This window comes from Mus caroli, chromosome 6, assembly GCF_900094665.2.
Source record: "Mus caroli chromosome 6, CAROLI_EIJ_v1.1, whole genome shotgun sequence".
In the NCBI taxonomy this organism is placed as follows: domain Eukaryota; kingdom Metazoa; phylum Chordata; class Mammalia; order Rodentia; family Muridae; genus Mus; species Mus caroli.
Window position 1 is genome coordinate 52992501 of NC_034575.1, and position 22277 is coordinate 53014777.

A 22277-nucleotide genomic window follows, 5' to 3' on the forward strand; every position below is an offset into this window, starting at 1 on the left:
CTCCCCTCCCCTCCCCTCCCCTCTGCCCCTACCTTCTCTGAGTAAGAGGATCATAACTATGCACCACTATGCTCAGTCTATATAGTGCTGGGAATCAAACTGAAGGTTTTATATATGTAAGGCATGCACTCCACTAACTGAGCTACCCCCTTAGTCTGACATTCTCACTTTTTATTCTGTCCAGGAACCCAGCCCATAGAATGATGTTTCACACTTCCATGGTGATTCATTTCCCCTTTTAACACCCTTACCAATATATCCAAAATGCTTTTCAGAAGATTATAAATTGACCATGTGAGCTAGCTATCACAATAGCTGGCCATTAGCAAATTACAAGCTCTTTTATGCTAGTCTTAATTATTAGTCTTACCTGCGAAATCCTAGGTTATATTTCACACAGTATACACACAGGTTACACCTTGTCTACAGCAGAGTTCAAGAAGCCAGGGAGTTCAGAGGCCATATGAAAAACAGGTGCTCCCAGGGCTGCTGAGTCCAGAGGGACTGCTCTTGGAGGCCAGCAGAACTGAGCCATAGGATCAAAAATGAGAGATAGCATCAAGTTTATCTGTGGGGCTATAGATTCATCAATTGAGATATGGGATTTGGTTCAGATAGATGTACCAGTACATAGACAAATGGATAGAGGGTTGGATCGACAGGTAACAAGTCAAATGGACCATGTTGGCTGAGCTGAAGCCCCAGGGACACCTGGTATCCGCTGCCTGGCCGTCAGTCCCTTGAAATGTTCACAGGCTGCTCAGTAACTGGACCCTTTTACTACCTTATAGTTAAATATCCTTCTTTGTGTGGGGTCCAGGCAAGTATTGTGCCCTTTAGTTGGTTTGTGGTGTCTCTTGGGCCTGGTTTTCTACATATGGGTTTAATTCCACCATGTGCTTGTGTTCATAGTCGGTATTGATAAGTGCCATCTACTTAAAGTCTACACCCCATGGTCAGTGATGGACAGGTATGGCATGGGTTTGCAGACATGTTGCATTGTCACTGTTGTCCTGCCTGTGTTTGCACTCCGCGTGGAGCCAGTTGGTGTTTTGTAATAGGACATAACCTGAAAGCCACTGTTGCTCACCATTTGGAGGAATTTAATGAAGTACACTGCCTGATGTAAATAAATAACATTTTGGGGGGAAAGTTCTCCTCACTTCCCTGAAATAAAACTGTACTGTATTTGTTACAAACATTTCATTGTGGCTGAATTTGTTTTCTATGACTCTTCTCAAATTTAGAATCATTCCCAATTTGTAGAGCAGCTTTTAAGGGCAAAATACTTCAGTCTAAGCATGTATGCAGGAACCGATAAAGTGTTACTTGCATTCCAGATTCAGCAGCCCTAATCTAGAATCCAAGTGTTATCTTCACAATTGCTCTGTAGCTCAGGCTGGCCCTCAGCTGGCAGTTCTCCTACCTCAGCCTCACAGCTGCTAGGTCATAGGCATGTGCCACGAAGCCAAGTGGAATTAGATTTCCTATAAAGAGAACTCAATCCTGTCAAGTATGAAAATGGCCCTTAAAAGTCTTTTACTTCTTTAAGAAATTATTTTTGCTATTTTTTTTCAGTCTTTGCCCATCAAAGCATGTTTTTTTTTTCCTCATTAAAACATTGTCAGCTATTGAAATGTATTAGGAATAACCAGATAATGTGAAAAGATTTGCTATGTATATTTTATATTTGGGGAGGGGTAAAATTATGCTTTTTATAATTCAAGTAATAATTGTCTTTTCTGTTCTTTACACAGAAGGCTAGACCATCTATCATGCAGGTAAATAATGCATTTTGCCTGTATGTATGTATTTCTAGTGTTCTTTCTCTTTAGATACTGTAATAACACTAACGATGTGTTTTCTTGTAGGATGCTGTAACCCTTTGTTCCTATCCTTTCATCTTTGATGCCCAAGCTAAGACCAAGATGCTGCAGACTGATGCCGAGTTGCAGATGCAGGTGGCTTGTTCAGAATTGCCCTCTCCTTTTACCATTCATTTCATTGTCCACCTTCCATTGTAATTTCTTGGGGAAGTTTCTGAGTGAAGTTTTATTATGACATTAAAGAGTCATATTTTTTAATAATGCCATTATTTTATTTTTTGAGAAATGCTCAAATTGTAGTCTAGGCTTCTTTTGGAAAAATTCTGTTTAGAAATGGATTATATTGTCACACACACACATAATTTTATATATATGTAAATTGTGTGTGGTGTGTGTGTGTGTGTCTGTGTGTGTGTGTGTGTGTGTGTGTGTGTGATTATACTTTGTTCTTTGCCTTTCCATTATCCTCTATCTCCCTCTGAGACACACTCTTGCTGGTCCGCTTCTCCCAGGAAAGACTCCTCCCTCCTTTCACCTTTTCTTCTGTTACTCTCTTACCCCAGTTAGGCCTCTCCTACTCTCTAAGTTCCCCTCTTCTTTCCATGTAAATGTTTACAGTTAAACATATATTGTGCATATGAAAGCAGGATGTGTTTTCCTCCTGAGGTTGCTTAGCATGCCCCTCCAGACATTTTCCTGCAAATGTCATATTTTCATGCAATCCCATCCGTGAGTTATTTCTTGTGAAAGCCCTTGGCTATGTCTCTATTTTGAAGTATTTTTTAATTTACCTTTTCCTCTCGTATCTTCCAAGTCTTACATGAAGGCCTCTTCAATCTATTTTGAGGTGATTTTTATACAGGGATGAGAGATTCAGGTCTAGATTTTTTTTTCTTTCCTTTTTCTTTCTTTTTCCCTGTGTCTCTATTAAGAACCATTTAACTCTTTTGTAGACAGTAGCCTCAGAAAAAGAAAAAGCTTAAAAAAGAAAAAAGTTAGAATATCAAAACACCCCAAAATTAGAGAAAATTTGTAGATATGTATATTAAAGCTTGAATTTCATATATTTTATTACATTGTAAATATAACACCCAACCTTTTAAAATAATAGAAAACCATTATTAGTTCAATAGTTAAGCAAAATCAGGTTTGAGGCTACCAGAAGGGGTGGAGGAATACATTTTGCTGAGTTGATGCAAGGGGTATAATTAAAGGGTGGTCCTTAATGAATCAAAAATGATTAATGGTTTGATTTTATTGTGCATTTTATTATAAAATATAATATATTTTGTTTGAATGTATACAGAGACATTAGTGCATTAGAAATCCAGATCTACCAAGCCCTGCTGTTAATGAGCATGTCTTCATGTGTCTTTCTGTCTCTCTATTTCTGTCTTTCTCTGTTTTTTTTTCTCTATCTATATTTATATCTGCTTTCATATGGATAGATAGCTTTGATGCTGTTGAGGTACAGGTTTTCTGCTGAAGTGGACACTTTCCACACTGACTGTTTTGAGAATCGTGTTTTCATGTCTTCTGCCATGATTCTTCAAATGTCTTGTTATTTTAGTCTTAGTGAATTGAAATCACTTTACTTGGCCTAATTATTTAGATCATATAGCTCATAAATTATTTCAGCTAACCTTCTTGAGTCCATATTAGAAAGATTTAGGTAGCCTGTAAATTTAATAGTTAAGGCTTTGGAGAAAAGGCAAAGTGGAAATGAAGTCAGCCATTTCTGGTGCTTCTCATTCTGGTAGAGCACACTCCTCAGACTGTGTGCTGTGCTCAGAAGATTGCTCTGTTGTTCTATTGCAGGTGGCAGTCAATGGAGCCAACCTGCAGAATGTCTTCATGCTTCTTACCCTGGAGCCTCTGCTGGCCAGAAGCCCCTTCCTGGTCCTCCATGTCCGTAGGAACCACCTTGTTGGAGATGCCCTGAGAGAGCTGAGCATTCACTCTGACATTGACTTGAAGAAGCCTCTCAAAGTGAGCCCCTTCCCTGAATTCCTTCAGTACCTTACAAGCATATGGCATATGGCAGCAAGCAGAGATCTTACTAAGATATGGAGGGCAACCATATCTTATCTTGCCATATCATACCATACCATATCATCATTGATTCCTTTCCTTTCCTTTCCTTTCCTTTCCTTTCCTTTCCTTTCCTTTCCTTTCCTTTCCTTTCCTTTCCTTTCCTTTCCTTTCCTCTTCTCTTTTTCTTTTCTTTTCTTTTCTTTTCTTTTCTTTTCTTTTCTTTTCTTTTTTCTTTTCTCTTCTTGTCTTTTTTTTTTTTCCACAAGAATCTAATCACCTCCTTTTGTGAAGTCACCAGAAAGAGCATCTCATTGTAATATCAGATTAAATGCTGTTGGGTGGTTGAGTAACACCTGGCGTCTGCTTCTGCTTCCTGTAGTGCCCCTGCCCTAGACTATCAAAACCAGTCATGTAAGATGTAAGGTTTTGACAGAGTACAACAACTAAGCTCTCAGCTAGGAAGATGAGAAGGTAAATGAGAAATGGAGAGGTGGCAAAGTGGGAAGTCATCTTGAAAGCTGTTGGCCTAGTAACAGCTTGTAGTTAGTAATAAGGTATCTCTTCCCATCGACTGTGCATTAGTGCATACGACTGCTTACAATGCTCCAGGCTGTATGGTATCCTGAGGAAGAGTTAATGGATTTCTTGAAGTCGTTTAAAATTAAATGACTTCTATCTTAGAACCATAGTCCACAACAGATTAAATTGATCTGTTCAGCAATTCACATTATTTCTATTTCCAAAATCTTCTAATAAGGACACATATACACAACTCTAATCCCAGCTAATCAGGAGGCGAGAATAGGAGAATGTAGGTTCACAGCCATTCTGGACAATGTGGATAGATTTTTTTTGTTTTTGTTTTTGTTTTTTGTTTGTTTGGAATAAAGCGTTTGAGGTATAGCTCAGTGTGAGAACACTCACTTCTCCTGTGTGTGACTCCTGTTCAACTACTAGTACCTTACAAAAAAAGAAATTTTTCAAAGACACTACTAATCTTACTGGTCTATCTGGTTGTTCTCCCTAGAACTTCTGAGTTTTATAACACACAGCCACTGTTTTCAGTTACTCAGACAGGCCTCCTGCTTTGTCGCATAGTTGAGTCTTTGTCTGGGCATTTCTTTCTCTGAGGTATTCACTTTGTTTTCCTGTTTCAAGGTAATCTTTGATGGGGAAGAAGGAGTAGATGCTGGTGGTGTTACGAAGGAGTTCTTTCTTTTGCTATTAAAAGAACTTTTGAATCCCATTTATGGGATGTTTACCTACTATCAAGATTCAAATCTCTTGTGGTTTTCAGATACAGTAAGTTCATAATGTCACAATTAAGTGCCCCATTTGTACTGAACTTTCTACTTGTTGTGAGACTAGTCCGTGGCTTTCTATCATTGCAAAATTAACTACTAAAATGCCTAACATGTCCAGCCTTCAGGCTTAACCTACTTTTGAGACTCATAGTGCGTTTGGTCAGCCGTGAGCCCCAGTGTCATTTCTAGTGGTGAGATCCAGGGAATAGTATACATGAAGGTTAAAAAGACGTGTGATAAGTTAGTTTTAGTTGCTGGAGAGATGGATAAGTGGGTAAAACCACTGGCTGCTCTTACACAGGACCCAAGTTTGATTCCCAGCGTCTGCATGGTAGTGTGTCACAGATATCTGTAATGCCCAATTCTAGGGGATGTTCTCTGTTGCCTCCTCAGGTATCAGGCGTACCTGTATCCACATGTAGGCAAAAGAGCCATACACATAACAAAGTAATGTTATATTACTTTAGCTCTTCCCATTCTCTATCATAGCTCAGGATCAAGATGAGAAAAGTGCACACATAGAATTCCACATGTATGAACAGTGGAGACAGACTGGCTTCATCAGCCCAGGGACTAGAGCAGCTCAAAGGCCAGAACCATTGCTAGATACATTTTGGGGTCCTTTAAGCATTGAGAGAAGTGAAAACATTGCCATCCACTGTTTGGTCTATAGGCCAAGGCAGAAGAAATCCTGGACTGCAGATGCCAGAGAATGAGTTAGGAAAAAAAGAAAAAGCCCAGATATTGGAAACTTTGGTTATAGGAATTGTATAAGTCAGAGTTCTCTGGAAGACTAGAACTAATAATACAACTTTGTACTATATAAAAGGTTTTATTAGATTGGCTTACATCATAGGGGCTGTGTAGTCAACAATGGCTTACTATATGCTTGAACAGTTGTTCTGTCCTTGAAATTGGATGCTTCCCTAGTTTCAGTTAGTGGGAAGGCCTAGAGAATTCCTGAAAACTGTTCATTAGTCTAGAGTGGAACCCTAAGAAGCTGGAATGTGATGTTAGCAGCAGCAGCATTAGACATACCCAAGAGCCCAGGCAAAGAGACAGACAGCATTGCTCTTCCCCAGACCTCCGAGAGTACCCCATACTGTGTGGGAGGGTCTTTACTCTCAGCTAGTCCTTCCTAGAAATGCCCTCATAAACCCTTCCTGAGGGATGTCTCTAAGTTGATTCCAGCCAGGTTAACAACCAAGATTCACCATCACAGATACCCAGATACACATAGATCCAAGTATCAAGTATGATCTAAGCATTGATATACATTGCCGAGACATCTATGTATGTGGGTAGAGCAGGTTTGAACAAACAGGACAGGCTGCTCTGGAAACAACAGAGTGAGAAATGGAGGTGATGTTATTATTCTAGAAGGAATCAGATGGCATTGTGGGATCATCCTTTATAACCAATAAGTTCTATCCAAAAGTCCAGGAAAATGCTTTCATTGAACAGATATAAAAAAGAGAAAAGAAATTAGTTTTCTAATGTGTTGGATATCAGTAGTTACATATTTGTTCTTTTAATAGTAATTTGTGTCTGAATGTGTACACATAGACTTGTACTTTTCTTTTTTATTAAAGAATTCAATAGTAGAGCTAAGTTTTAAAAGGCATGGTAGGATTGGGGTTGTTGATCCGTGGTAGAACACTTACCATGCATGCATAAGTATGGTTATGCTCCTGGGTTAGAGCTCTAGCATTTGAGGGGCTCTTATTTTATCCAAGCTGTAATTTAGGGGCTCCTGGAGTTTTCTCCTTAGATATTTATTAAATTATAATTAAATAATAAAGATTTACTACTATTCACATTTCATGTGCTTTGTAGCCAGTGGCTATGGTAAGGGGTGGCGCAGAATACAGCCTTTCTGTCATCACAGAACAGTTGCTGAACCATTCTGCTAGAGAGAATAGGAAGCTGTTTCTTTATCATCAGGAGGGTCACGGGTGCTTGACTGGGTCTGCATTGCATCTATTACCACTAATGAACTTTGGCCAGGGAAGTTTCTCTGCGTCAGTATAAACATAAACAGGGTTTTATTCTAATATACTGAAATATCTTGAATAGATGATAGAGTATTTCAGAGTTTTCAAACACTACTTCTTTCTAATACGTTCTCATGTACCCCAAAAGTGTTTTGTAGAGCACAACTGGTTTCACTTGATTGGCATAACCTGTGGATTAGCTATCTACAACTCTACCGTGGTTGACCTCCACTTCCCGTTGGCTCTCTACAAGAAGTTACTGAATGTAAAACCCAGCTTGGAAGACTTGAAGGAACTGTCACCAACTGAAGGAAGGTAAAGAGCTAAGAGTTAGGCTGATGGTGTGGCGACCTGCCCACCTTGCTCTAGCACTGGAGCTAAGATGGAAAGCAACATATGTGCAAGTCTGGGTGCATTCCAACCCTGTAGATCACACAGCATTGTGTAAAGCATTGCCTGTGTCACTGTGTAGACAAGTGAGGAAATTAAAAGAGAGGCCTGGGCCTGTAGAGATAGTTGGCTCAGTGATTAAGGGCATTGTTTGCCTTTTCAAGACCTGGATTTGGTCCCCAGAAACCACATAGTGATTCACAACCATCTATAACTCTGGTTACAGGGAATCCAGTGCCCTCATCTGGTTTGCACAGGCCTCGAGCATGCACAGACAAACATGCAGGAAAAACACCCAAATATATAAAATGATACTTTTAAATAGAGGGGGGGGAACCATAGTAGCTCCTCAGGAATATACAATAATCTCCGCTTTCATTATTTTACACCCCAAAAAAACCCAAAAACCCAAACCAAAACAAAACAAAACAAAAAACAAAGCAAGGAAACTAAGTCTTGTGTGGCAGAGATAAGAGTGGGGAGATTATCGAAATGAGAAATGAGAGACTTTGAAAAAATTTATTGATAAAGTGATAGGTAATTTATATACCATACAACTGACTCATGTAAAGAATATTTAAGATATACTTACTGTATTTAGAGTTGTGTGATCATCACCCTAGTCAGTTCTAGAATATTTCCCTTATCTGGAAAGCAGCCTTGGCCCTTTGCTCTGTTACCCTGGTCTGCATATCATGAGTCCTAGGTAAATGCCAGTCTGTCTTCCGCCTCTGTCAGTCTGCCTGTACTAGTGTTTGTTTGTTTGTTTGTTTGTTTGTTTGTTTGTTTGTTTGAGGTTCCATTATGTAGCCCTGGCTAGCCTGCAACTAACTATGCAGACCAAGCTGCCCTCACCCTCACCGTCTTTGCCTCCTGAATGCTGGTGTGTGTGCTATCAGGCCTCGCTACTCTGGATACTTTTCTAAAATGGAATCTTAAGTGTGGTTCAGTTTGTCTATGTCATTTAGTCTGTTTTCCAGATTCGTCTTGTTATAACATGAATCAGTGTTTCATTTTTCAGACTGACCGATAACATGCCATGGCACACCATTCTGTGGTCTACCATTACCATTGTATGATAGCCCACTGTGTAATACTCCTTTGTACACATACATCATATTTTGTTTCTGTATTCTTTGGTTGATGGACACTTGGAACATTTCTGCTTTGGGACTACTGTGAACAGTGTTGCTGAAAACACTTATATACAAGTTTTTGTGTGGGCATAAACTTTTGTTACTTTGATGTATGCCTAGCAATGGAATTACTGATTCATATACTGATTCCATATTTAGCTTTTAGAGAAGCTGTCAGAATGTTTTTCAAAGTAGTCAAGCCATGTTTTTATGCTACTGTAATTTTTTTGCGTCTTAAGAGACCCCTTTTCTTGAGTCTCTTGTGTTGATTTTGGGCAGCAAACACACACACAGCTGACTTCAGAGGGAGGGAGCGGCTTCTTTTTATGGGGTGAGGTGCTGGTTTAAGTTGGAACAGGGGCTGGCAGTGTAGTTAAGTGGCACCATGCTTGTCTAGCATCCCAGGGTCTCAGAGGTTTCAGTGCAGCACCATAAAGCCGTAAACCTACCTGCCACAGTAGTGAACATCTGTAGTCCCAGAGCGCAGGAGGCAGAGGCAAGAGAACCAGGAGCTCAAAACTGACTTCCATTTCACAACTGCTTCAAAGCAATACTCTATCTCAGAAAATAGGGTATTTACAGAGCTTGCGGGTATAGGCTAGGTCTAGCCCCTAATGCCAGAAAAACAACAAAAACCAAACCAAACCAAACCAAAACAAAACAAAAAACCCATTACTTAGAGGTGAAAGGAGAAGTTTCTAAGATACCTTTGAGAAATGAGACTGCCATACTTACATAGGATACCAAGAACTCAGGAAGAGTGGGGTGGGAGCATCAAGAAACTTAAAATATGAAAAAAAAAGCGGAGAAGACAGAGGCTGGATTTATTTTGGCTGCTAAAGAAAAAGCTGTAGTAAGAGATGTGGCTGCCCTTTGCTTTGCAGCCGTCTGAGAAGTAGCTATTTTGAGGTATGGTTTTGGCTGGCCACCTGGTGACAGACTCAGGTTCTGTGGAAGGAACTTTTCCCTCAGGTGGCTCATTGGCTCGCTTTCTCTGCCGTCCTCCCTAGCTGCTGATTTGTCCCATCATATTGACACTATCTCACAAGGCTTTATGCCTAATTTGTGGGGAGGGGCAGAAGGGAGTAGGGCACAGCAGGTATGACATGCAGAGCTTGCCTGATCACTTCCGAGGCAAGGCTGGCATGGGGCATTTTAAGTTGTTTTCCTCAGAAGCCTGGCATGTTAATGATTTGACCCGGCAAGAGGAGAGCTGGGAGAACTGCCATGATGTAGCCTCTCTCAGTAGGAAAGATATTTCCTTTGTATACATATGTATTTATAAAAGGTAAAATTTCCCAAGTTCCTAGCTCTTTGGGTGACTGTATTTGGGGGCAACCTAGTGTAATGATGGATTGTCCTTTCAAAGGCTTTTTGGGCTGTTCTTCATTTCCAACGGCCACACTTCCAAAGCTGCTGCTCACACCTAACAAGCAGGTGCTGTCTGATTCTACAGTGCCTTTTTTTGATGTATTCATTTGTGAATAATGTTTGTGTGGATCTTAACTATGGAACCTTACAACTGTGGTTTATGCATTTGAGTGTTGATGCTTTTGAAAGCCTCTATTATTGTGTTTTGAAGTGGTTTCATAAATACAATCTTGTGTTACATTTCTCAAATTCTCCTTCAAGAGTGAAAGCAACTGCTTTCAGTGACTTTTCTGTTTGTTTGTTTCTTTGTTTGTGGGGGTTGTTTCGTTCCTTATCATTTTTAGGGCTCTGTATTGAACCAGGAACTGTTGTGTGCTGATTGAGCCACACCCACCACTCCTAAAAAATTATCAAAATTGGTTTCACTGGAATTGTATTTGGAATATTGGATGCTCAGGATTTTAGACAGCACGGATTCTGACGTTTGAGGGGTTCAGTATTTGGAATTGTGGTTTAGGTGATTAGCTCCTTGCCCACCCTTAAGATTCCTGTCTGGATGAGATGACTGTATGGATAGCTTTTCTTTTGTTGTGATATGAAGTCATGAATAACTTTCTGGGCTTCCAGTTTCAGAGGGCTAGGAGTTCGTCGTTAACAGGGAAGCACCACAGCAGTTTGCAGACGCGGTGGCAGGAACAGCCGGGAACATATTTCTCAACCCTCAATCTGGAAACAGACAGAGCAGACTGGAAATGAGAGTGGTTTTGAGACTTCAAAGCTCCCCTAGTGACACTTCCTCCAGAAGGACACACCTTCTAAACCTACCCAAACAGAGCCACCAAGTGAGGACCAAGTATTCAAATACAGGAGCCTATGAGAGTCAGTCTAATTTATAACACCACAGTGACTTTGTGACCTTTGTTTGTTTGTTTGTTTGTTTAATGGTGTTAGGATAATTCTCAGAGTAATGCCACTTTATGGGGCCCTTAGAGTACCCTGTTCTTATGTATATATGTATACACTAAGCAAGGCTAAGGAAGGGCAAACACCAGTGTGTCCGGCAAATCCATCTTGATTTCATGGTCAGTGTAGGACTATGTGTCAGGAAGGAAGTGAGTCAGCCTGTTGCTTTAGTTCTCTAAGGTTTAAGTACATAGCTTTCTGTCTTCCGAATTTATATTCACTGTAGACTTTTCTTTTTTAGTTTCCTTGGCAAATAGTCTGGACCTAAATGAGGCAGAGGCACGATTGCAACATTTAACTTACGTCTTTTCCTCTTCTTCTGTGACTAGGAGTCTTCAAGAGCTTCTAGATTACCCTGGCGAAGACATCGAGGAGACCTTTTGCCTCAACTTCACGGTACGCACTCCTGTATTTATGACGGTGGCTGTTCTTCGAGGTGATGGCAAGTCATGATTAACATTAGATTTCCAACAAAACAGCCAGGCCAGAGACTTTCAGTCAGCATATCTTGAGTTTAGTAAATGCATTGCAGAGAGGAACCTGTTTATCTGTGCACTTAGGAAAAACTGCCAGGATATTTGGTCTTCATTGTTTTTGACATTTCTACAGCTCATGTCACTCTCTTCTTGATTCCACTACTACATGGCTTAAAATGTTTTTATGATGTTGGTATTTTCTGACTCAGATTTTTATCTTACCCCTAATTTCCAGTAAACACGGTTACTAACTTATGTTTATTCTTAATTTCTCCTGAGTCATTTGGGTTCTAGAAAGGCAAATGTTAGTTAACAAAAAATGAAAACACATCTTTTTCTGCTTTGAATGAAGGTGTGCCGAGAAAGCTATGGGGTGATAGAACAGAAGAAGTTGATACCCGGGGGAGACAAAGTGGCCGTGTGCAAAGACAACAGGTTAGTCCTGACCTTGGGCTGCTGAAGATGTGGGGTGTTTTATTTTCCCGAAGTTTGATGTATTACTCTAGGATTAAAATTATATTTTAATTTCTCTACAGAGAAGGGGAGGGCAATAGAACAAGAACTTGAAGATTATAGGGAATGTTTAATAGCATAGAATTTAGTGGGTAGCTCATTTATCTACAGGTCTGCATCCTTTTGGCTTTGAAGCTGAGTAACTCATTAAGTCACATAAACTGCTTTCAGATATCTCATCTATAAAGCAAAGATGATAAAAATCACCCTTCCTATCTTATGGGATAGTTGTGTGGATACAGTAAAATATAGGGAGGTATTTTGAATGAAGGTATTTGAATTAAAAAAAAAAACAAATGAACAGCATAGGGTGTCTCCTATCTAACGGAATGCCTAGTGCTGAAATATTATATCAACATGTACTGACTCCGTACTTTCAGTGTGTGTGTGGAAGGAGAAGCTGACTCAGAGCCCTTGCTGCTATACTTTCACAACTAATTACTTTCCAACTCTGAAAGTTGTCAGGATTTCCTCCTCACAGTAAACAAGCAATTAACTCCATTCCAGACAGCAGCTCCGTGCTCATTAGCCCAGCTCAGTTGTGATCTGCACTGTTGTGATAATGAGACTTTTTTTTTATCACAGTTACTTCAAATAACCTGAGAAAAATAACCTAAAGAATAAAGGTTTTGACTCACAGTCAAACATGAGCCGGTGGAGCATTGTGGTAGCAAGTTATGGTACAGGAAAGCTGCCTCTTCCATGGGAGACAGACATGAAGAGAGGCTGTAAGAGTTCAGGAGCAAGATGCATCCTTCAATAATGAGACCTAGTGGCCTTCTTCTTCCGTTAGGGCCACCTCCTCACAGCCCCATCATTATGAACTCTTTAAAGGATAAACCCATTGGTAAAGCTGGTACTGTTGTGATCTATCTCTTAATAACACCACAAGTTAGGGACTGAGCTTCAACATATGTGCCTTTTGAAGTATAATTCATATTCAGATATGTCTGTCTGAAGATTTAGTCATCTTGGGACTTAGTCCTCAAAGATAATATCTTTATAGGCCCACCCCAATCCTTGGCTTTCTTTACCTGTGCTTCTGAGTGACTGGCCTATAAATGGGCTTTCCTATATGCCCACCCTTCCCATATAGATTAATTTGTTTGAGTCACAGAACTCAGAGATACTAATGAAGAGACACACACGTTGAAGTATAGGAAAATGAGCTTTTTTTGATTTGTCTCTTGGCCACCTTCCAGGAATTTGTCTCCAAATCCTGTCTGGTTTGGGTTTTATAGAGACTTGCTTAGTGTATGGAATCCTAATAGAGTGTATGGGGAAACCCAGCAGGGTTTACTTGAATGGTTCTCTGACTGTATTGCATTCTTAGTGTGTATCAGAATTCCCTCTGAAATGAATATCTTATCTAGATAGCCAGGTAAGTCAGAGTACAGCAGAGACGATAACCCAGGACCTTAAGGCAAAACAAAACAACACATATACCCACACATCCCAGAAAGTCTCAGTGGCAACTCACTGTTTTTAAGGTGAGATTTGTAATTCAGGTTTGAAGATTTAGCTGAATTTTCAAGATGAATCTCAGTCCCTGGGTTATCTTGTTAGAGGAAGGTAAATATTTGGCTTTGTTTAGTTTTACGTTGCACTGTGATAATCCACATTCATTTACTTCACAAACACTGAATGTTTGCTGTGCACCCATCATGTTGCAGACTGTAGGAGATAACTAGTTTCTATCCTTCGATCTGTGAGTTGAGAATGGACACAGATATGTAACAGATCACAGTGCATGTTATGTGCTTCCATGGAAGTAGGAGAGAAGCAACACACTTGTAAGGCACTTAGGAGTGTCAGTGTTGGGGCATATTTTAGGCTAGTGCATATGTGAGTCAGAATGGTCAGGGTTGATAGAGGATAGAGACTTGAGAATTTGTGAGTGGATTAGGGGATGATAGGTGTAGGAGTTCTAGAGTGAAGACTGTCAGGGCTTGGATCAAAAGATAACTAGCCTCAGTTTAGAGAGATAGTTTTAATGACCTTATAGAGGTCATTAAGACCTGAGAGGCACTGAGACCTGAGAGGAGGCCATTGAGCTGGCTCAGATAAAGAATGGCAAGGGCCAGGGTGGAAGTTGTAGAAATATCAAGTTGAATATGTGAATGGCACCATCAGTAGGTGTCTGATTAAATATGAGCAAGGCTGGAATTGGGAACCTTGCCACGGTTTCTAATTCGGGTAGCTGTATAATAGGTAACAGACTATAAATAAAGGTGGTTCATTGAGGGAAGTTCCGTTTTGAATCTGTTACTTTGGCTGGCTGGCTGATAATACGCAGGCAGTTACTTAAAGCAGGAATTTGACATGAGTCTCAGGAAAGAAGCCTCATTAGAAATCTTTGGTTCTGCCTGCCAGCCTCAATTGACAGTGAGTTTGAAGTCACTTAAAGTGGGAAATTGATAGAAATGTTAAAAGAATAAGGAAAACATACTTTCTTAGGAGGACCTGTATAATTCGATTGCAAGGCAAGCCACTGTGATGAGAATTAGAGCATTGTTGCCACCCGGATTGGCTAGCAGTAAATCTTGTGTGAGAAGAGCAAGGGATCTGAGGGATGAGAAAATGCTTTTCTCTGAGGAGGAAGGCTGTGAGTGAGGGAAGCTGGACACACACAGGGAAGCTGGGCTTCAATTAAGCTGAGAATAAAATTGTAGAATCACAAGATTGTATTTGTAGCTATTGACGCTACCCAAACCCATAGCTCTCACTTCAAAGAGAATCAGAGATGGCTTATTCTAGAGCCAAATTTAAGTGACTGTGGCCTAGAACCATGGTACTAGGTTATCGCAGATTCCATGTTTCCGTGCGAGGCAGTTTCATGCGGTTGTACTGCAGCAGAACAAGGAAGGCCATAAGCAGAGGCAGCTTTAAAACCCAGTGGTGCAAAGCTCAGGCCCTGTGCCTGCAGTACTCCAGCCTCTCCATATTACTGCAGTTAGAACAGAGAGTCTTTGCAGGCACAGCTGTTTTGAAGATTCTTGGTGCATGTCTTTAATCCCAGCACTCGGGAAGCAGAGGCAGGAGGATTTCTGAGTTCGAGGCCAGCCTGGTCTACAAAGTGAGTTCCAGGACAGCCAGGGCTATACGGAGAAACCCTGTCTCAAAAAACCAGAAAGAATGAAAGAAAGAGAGAGAGAGAGAGAGAGAGAGAGAGAGAGAGAGAGAGGAGAGAGAGAGGAAGGAAGGAAGGAAGGAAGGAAGGAAGGAAGGAAGGAAGGAAGGAAGGAAGGAAGGAAGGAAAGTTAGTTCTTGTTTACATAAGAAATCTGGAGAATTTTAATTTTTAACCTGACTTCAGGCTTTAGTTTTCTTAATCTAAATAATTGTGAAGCAGCTGTCAGAGAACCTGTGAACTTCCTTCTGTCCAAGCGATCGACCTTTATTTCCTTCCACAAGCCTTCCCTTGAAAAGAGAAAAAAATGATAGAAAAATCAATAGGCTTATTTTTTTTATTGTTTGGCATTTTTACAAAACAGCTAGAAGCTAATGCAGATTTGAAAATCTTTTTTAACCCAAAATATTTTGGATCAAACACTCTAGGTTTCTGTTTTCAGACTTGTAGATATTTGCATAGATTTCAGCAGCTGAGTACCTCTAATCTAGAAATACAAAATCAGGGGCATGATAAGCAAACTATTGTATTGAAGAAGTTTCAGGTACGGGAACAATTTGACTTCAGGTTTCTAGATTAGAGTTCACTTTGCATGGTATCCTATAAACACACCGTGACTTTATTTTTATTTTTTAATAATATAAACCTTCCAGTCAATCTAGGATGTTGTCTTTGGAAAGTATTTCTCCTGCCACCAGAATGTTGAGTACCTAGAAAAAAAAAATGACTTTAGATGATAAAGTTACTTGGTGTCTTTGCTGTTGTTCTATTGCTATGTATGAGCATGACCATGATGACTCGTATAAAAGAAATCATTTAACTGGGGGCTTGCTTACAGTTCCAGAGTGTTAGTCATGATCATTATGTGGCAGGAAGCAGTCACAGCCCTGGGTCTGTAGTTTGAGAGCCTTACATCTTGATCTGTATCCAGTAGACAGGGGTGGGAGGCGGGCGGGAATGTATGTCTGAGCCTGGTGGCTTGGCCTTTTAAAACTTCCAAACCCATGCCCAGTGACACATTTCCTCCAACGACCCTACACCTCCCAATCCTTCCACTTGGTTCCACTTACTGGGAACTTACTGGGAACCAAGCGTTTGAACAGCCTATGGGTGTCATTGTCATTCAAACCATCATGCTTGGCTGTGGAAGTCTAGTCTTGACTCAGATGATTTTGCAAAGTGTGGACACTTTGCCCCTCCTTAAAATTGGGAACAAAACACCTGTGGAAGGAGTTACAGACACAAAATTTGGAGCTGTGACGAAAGGATGGACCATCTAGTTAGTGATTGCCATATCCGGGGATCCATCCCATAATCAGCTTCCAAACGCTGACACCATTGCATACACTCGCAAGATTTTGCTGAAAGGACCCTGATATAGCTGTCTCTTGTGAGACTATGCCGGAGTCTAGCAAACACAGAAGTGGATGCTCACAGTCAGCTATTGGATGGATCACAGGGCCCCCAATGGAGGAGCTAGAGAAAGTACCCAAGGAGCTAAAGAGATCTGCAACCCTGTAGGTGCAACATTATGAACTAACCAGTACCCCGGAGCTGTTGTCTCTAGCTGCATATGTATCAAAAGATGGCCTAGTCGGCCATCACTGGAAAGAGAGGCCCATTGGACTTTCAAACTTTATATGCCCCAGTACAGGGGAACGCCAGGGCCAAAAAGGGGGAGTGGGTGAGTAGGGGAGTGGGGGGTGGGTATGGGGGACTTTTGGGATAGCATTGGAAATGTAAATGAGGAAAATACCTAATAAAAAAAAAAAAAAAAAAAACAAAAAAAAAAAAAAAAAATCTTCATTGGATAAGGGACCAAAAAAGCAGGTCCTTCATCCATGTAACATTGGTATAAAAATTAGCATTATAAATAGCTTATACTTAGGATATTTTCATTTGTAAGAACAGGCTTATTTGTGGCAAATTTATAAAGCACATCTTTCTTACAATTTGTTTCCAATTATTCTTTACTCCTAATTTTGGTCACTGCGTCATAACAGATGGATGTGCATATGTAGATACAGATACAGCTATATGACATATGGTGACATTTTGGTCTGTGACCAAATGCAGGAATCACACCTACAGAACAGAATACATGAGAGTAAACAAGTATGTCACTGGGTTTTATACTTGTCATTACTCTACTTTCTATAATTATTTTAGAGTGTTGTTGACATACAAAAAAAAAAAAAAAAAAAAACCATGGCTCTCACCCCAAAAGGGTTTATTATAGAGCCAGTGAGTGACCAGTTTATGGTAAGCATGGAGTTCATTATACCAGGTTCCATGTTTCAATCAGGAAGTTAAAAAAATCCATTAGTGGAAACCTCAGAAAGACAGGTTACAGCAAGATGGGGGAATATCTTCTATCGGCTTCAGATGCTGCCTGATGGCTTCTGTCTGCTAAGTTAATACATTCCAACGGTTTTCTTCTGTTGTTAATCATAGAATGGCTTACGGGTTAAATCTAATCCAAGATAAACTGTAATTAGGCAATGGACTTATTCTAACCTCACCAGACCACTGAAGCTCAAATCAGTAGTTCATATTTGCAGGTACAGCTTCTTTCTGGGAATTCTCATTCTCTGTCATACTGGCAGCCATGTCCAGCATCAGATGTGTGTCTGTCTGTGTAAGGACAGACATTGAAGGTCACAGAGTGATGAAATAACTTAGTGTGTTTCATACAGGGCATCCTCAATGCATGGCTAGATAGCCTTTAGTCTTTCATAAGATGTCTTACTATTTGTATTAATTTGGTCTTAGACAAGTGTGTGTGTGTGTGTGTGTGTGTGTGTGTGTGTGTGTGATTTGTTGGAAATTAACACTGGGGTAGACAACAGCATGTGAAGGTGTTGGAATATCTCATGCTCTGGTTAGTCTTCACAGGGTCATGTGTGCTCTTGAAAGGGAAAAGCAACCCAGGTCAGGACAGGCAGTTTGCAGTGTAGTCAGTGGTTGCGACAATTTTAGGCTCTTAGGAATCTTTTTCATACTGTTATTAAATTATTTCTCTCACGCTTTCCTTATTTAGCAGACATTTCTCTGAATCAAGTTCAGTTGAGTCAACAATTGCAAGATAAACTGTGTGGGAATACTGAAATAAAACCGTTTAATTAGGGAGATAAGCTGTTCTCACATGCCACTGTAACTAGGCTCGGGAAAGCTTAATAGCTGTACTTTAATGTGAAGACAGAGAGGATACATTAATCAGATCCTCCCTGGATCTGTTACAGACCTGGATGCTAAGCCTCCCAACACTTGGACACTGGGAAATGGAAAAGGGACACACACACATGAAAAGGTGTGTTGTGGGGTGATGGATAAGCCTGAGTTGTTCAGGCAAAGAGGAGTAGGGCACTGTTGGGAGAAGTTTGCCTTGTACTGCTTACTCAGCTTAGGTGGGGGATTTGACTCTAAAAATCTTGGAGCATTAGAGAAGGTAGGCTTCTGCTTGTGGGTGCTAAGAAATCACTGCTGTTCTGTAAGCAGAGCCACTATTTACAGAAGTGGGTCCAGGGTATAGTGTTTACTTTGCCTTTTTATCTTCTCCACTGTTTGATTTTGTTGTTGGCATATGCACTCTCATGAGCATTGCTGAACCCCTGAGTGCTCACTTGCCAGCGATCCTCGCCCTTGGGAGCAAACTTGACTGGCAGTCTTCGAACCCAGTTTATTTCTTTCATTGTTCCATAGGCTGAGGACTCAAGTTTCAACACCCCGGTGACCCCTCTCAGGCGTCAATTGTGAGCCTTAGGTTGCTTAACCTTGGCTTCTGACTGACTGGCTTGTAAATTAGAATGCCCACAACCACTGCCTTCAGTTCTATGGTATGCTTCAAATGCTCACAAATTTCAGGGAGAGATAGTTGCCTCTACTGATTTGTTGTAAAAGATGTTATACAGGCTACGTGAGAAGATGCCTCAAGAGGTAAGGTATGGAAGAAGCATGTGTCCCTCAGGTTGCAGCTCTCTCTAGGAACTCCCGTTGTGTTCAACCGTCCAGTAGCTATTGAAACTCTATCCTTTTGGGATCTAACAGACAGTTCATTGTATAGGCATGGAAGCCTAATCAATTGTGTGGAAGTTTTAGTGGATAAGAGGGTGCAATCCAATGCTAGTGCACTTAGTAGGGCAACACAATGAGGCCCATTCAGGTTTTTTTGTGGACTATGTAGAATTTCTTCATCTAGAGTATAAGGCAGAACTCCTTGAAATGGACTTGTGACCTTTTATAGGACAAGGTTAGTTAAAGAATTATGAATTGTTGCTTCTCTCTCTGTCTCACTCTCTCTCTCTCTTTGTGTGTGTGTGTGTGTGTGTGTGTGTGTGTTGAACATGAAACCCTGGGCTCTGTCAATAGTAAGATATTTGGATGAAAGTACCAGGGGAATACAAATTCCATTCAAATGAGTTACATGTATCCAAAGACAAGAACGTCTGTGGCTATTTACGGGTGTCTACCAAGTCTCTCCATAGTGGTAGCCACATCTGGATGAAACTGTACAGTGTCACTTCTGGGATCATTTTTTTTTCTATTCTATAGCATGTGTTATTACCACTAATGGAAAAACAAAGACCTCAAGTTGATGCAGTTAAATTCCAGCTGTGTTCTAAAGGGCATTTAAAATCTAAAGGAAGGACCTAAGTATGGAGCTGTGGCTCTCAGTGACCTCTCTTGTACCTCATGGGCATCGGTGAGGGCTGCAGTCTTTAAGGGCCAGGTTCTGTTTGAAGTAAATTGTTACAGGAACAAAAAATAACGAAAACAGCAGTCTTACTTCTGGACTGCTTCCTGTGTTCCCAGCACACTCCTAAAGACGACGTGTAAACTTTCTCACTTGGCAGATGATGAAATTGAGACAGAATTATATCATTTGGCCAGCTACACAGCTAGAAGAAAAGGACTTGACTCAGGGCCTGTGCCCCAGGAGTTGTACCCTTCCACTGGGAGCTCCCAGGGGAGCTTGAGAGTTCCTGTTCTCTCCTCCAGGGAAAGAAAGTGACTGAACAATTCACTGTTTCTCCTTTCAGGTAGACTGCATAATTGCCTAAGAAGAGAAAGCTGGTATAGTTAGAAGCATACTATAAATGTATGAAATTGAATGTCTGAACATTGAACTAGGGAATACAGTGCATATGTAGCCTTTAGGATGAGATAAAACCCTCATGAGCATGTTGTGGCACATGCCTTTGATCCCAGTGCTGGAGAGGTAGAGTGTAGTAAATCTTCGTGAGTTTGAGGCCAGCCTACATAAGTGAGTTCCAAGACAGGGCCTGAGCTATATAATGAGAACCTGTCTAGAAAAAAATAAAAGCAATCAGTCAGTCAAACAAAACAACAACCACTGCCTCATGGATATGTGTGATACTGTATAGTCTACTATGTAAATGTGTTTTATTTGGATATTTGGTCTGTTTGTATGTTCTTTTTGTACTACCTTTTCTCTCCTTTTAGCCCTGCCCCATTTTTTATTAAAAGTGTTACAAGCATCTTTTGTGTATGTATGTGTGTATATATATGTATATATGTATATATGTATATATATATGTATATATATATATATAAGATTATTTTTGCCTTTAAAAAGTGCATTTTTAAGGATCAAATTCCAAGGATAAATGTAAAATTATGGCATTTTGAGTCTGCTGACAAATATTTTTGCTGGGTTGATTTTATTAATGAATTGTACCAGGTTATTCATCTTTAATGGTGTATAAGAATACCTATTTCACTCTGTCCTCACAGTATCTTCAAAATATTTGCATTTGTTTCATATATAAGATACTTTAAAGAGTCTTCACAGCATTGATTTGTTCTAATGCTGTGCTAACAGTGTTTGCATCTTACTATAAACATCTGAAATTGCTGCTTTAAAAAAATGGTGTGTTTATGTTATATAAATTTCAGCTGAAAAACTAACATTTGTTTCTATGTATGTGCATTTGTTTACATGTATGTGTGTGCGTGTGTGTGACCCTACAGACAGGCACAGCTGCAGCACCAAGCTTACACTGTGAGCCTTGAAGGGCTGCAGCTTCCTGTGTCACACACTGTAATCGTGCACTGAATGGATAATGTGTGCTGCTGGCTGGTTACATCGTGTTGCTGGGTTTGGCCTGTCAAGGGTTAAAATGGTTTCCTGCAAAGCAGTATTTTACTTGCCTGGAGGAGATGGTGTCCTGCGGACATTACTGTGCAGCTGTGACGCACTTTCAAATAAGCAGCTCAGGAGACACCGGTTTAGGATCCGCTCAGTGAGGAAGTGAATTCACCTCCATCCTAAACATTCCTGATGTGCATGTATATACAATATAGTATGCAGAACATTATAAAATAGTGCCTGCCAGCCAGAGCACATAGCCGTGACATGTATGTCTCCAGCCTTGCCAGAGCCCCGCTTCACTTTGTTCTGGCCATAGCAACATGTTTCCCTCCCCAGCATTTCTTCTTTTGGAGATAATCAGCAGGGGTTCTTTATGTAAATCTGTACTAACTATATTTTAATTTTATGTAAACCTCTGCCAGTTTTATTTTCATTTTATTTTAGTAGTCTAAAACAGTACTAATTTTCATGTGATTTGTCAAACTATTAAGACCATTAACTTTCTGTTGTCTATATCTGTTACAGCTATAATTCAGAGCACTTGTTTGCATTTGAAATGAGTGTGAATACTCCAAATTTGATTGTTTTCTAATTTTTTGTCTTGTCATGTCTGTTTATTTCTTTTGGCTGTATGTGTTCCAATCTCAACCTGTTTGTATCTAACAATTGATAAATATTTTATGTATTTTCTTCATTAAAAATGTTTCCTTGAGTCAAACTCTTAACTTGTCTCTGAATTATTGAAAGTTGTCTTAGCTGTTCTTATGGATGAACAGTATAGAAGTTGTATTACATTCCAGATTCCACGAGAGCTTTGAATTGAATTGTGATAAATAATCAATTTTGGAAGAATTTATGTTTTGTGATATTCTTATAAATCAGGGATTTTTTTGTGAAATCCCATATTTTTGTATACATTATACACATTTTTATTATAGGCTAGTTTATGTTTATGTATATATATAGTATTTCTAGTATAAAACAAATCTTTCTTTTATATATTAATGCCTTGAGTGTTGATTTTTATA

The 22277-nt window shown here is 40.1% G+C and overlaps 1 protein-coding gene across 2 annotated transcripts in view; it reads left to right on the top strand.

The window, feature by feature from the left end:
- Window positions 1-22277, top strand: part of Herc3 (HECT and RLD domain containing E3 ubiquitin protein ligase 3) — a 91050-nt gene that overhangs the window by 52105 nt on the left and 16668 nt on the right. For both annotated transcript variants that reach the window (XM_021164472.2, XM_029478409.1), the window contains 7 exons: window positions 1758-1781; window positions 1872-1961; window positions 3645-3815; window positions 5019-5162; window positions 7307-7473; window positions 11348-11414; window positions 11847-11929. In XM_021164472.2, the coding sequence (XP_021020131.1) occupies window positions 1758-1781; window positions 1872-1961; window positions 3645-3815; window positions 5019-5162; window positions 7307-7473; window positions 11348-11414; window positions 11847-11929 (746 nt within the window). The remainder of the gene's footprint in view (window positions 1-1757; window positions 1782-1871; window positions 1962-3644; window positions 3816-5018; window positions 5163-7306; window positions 7474-11347; window positions 11415-11846; window positions 11930-22277) is intronic.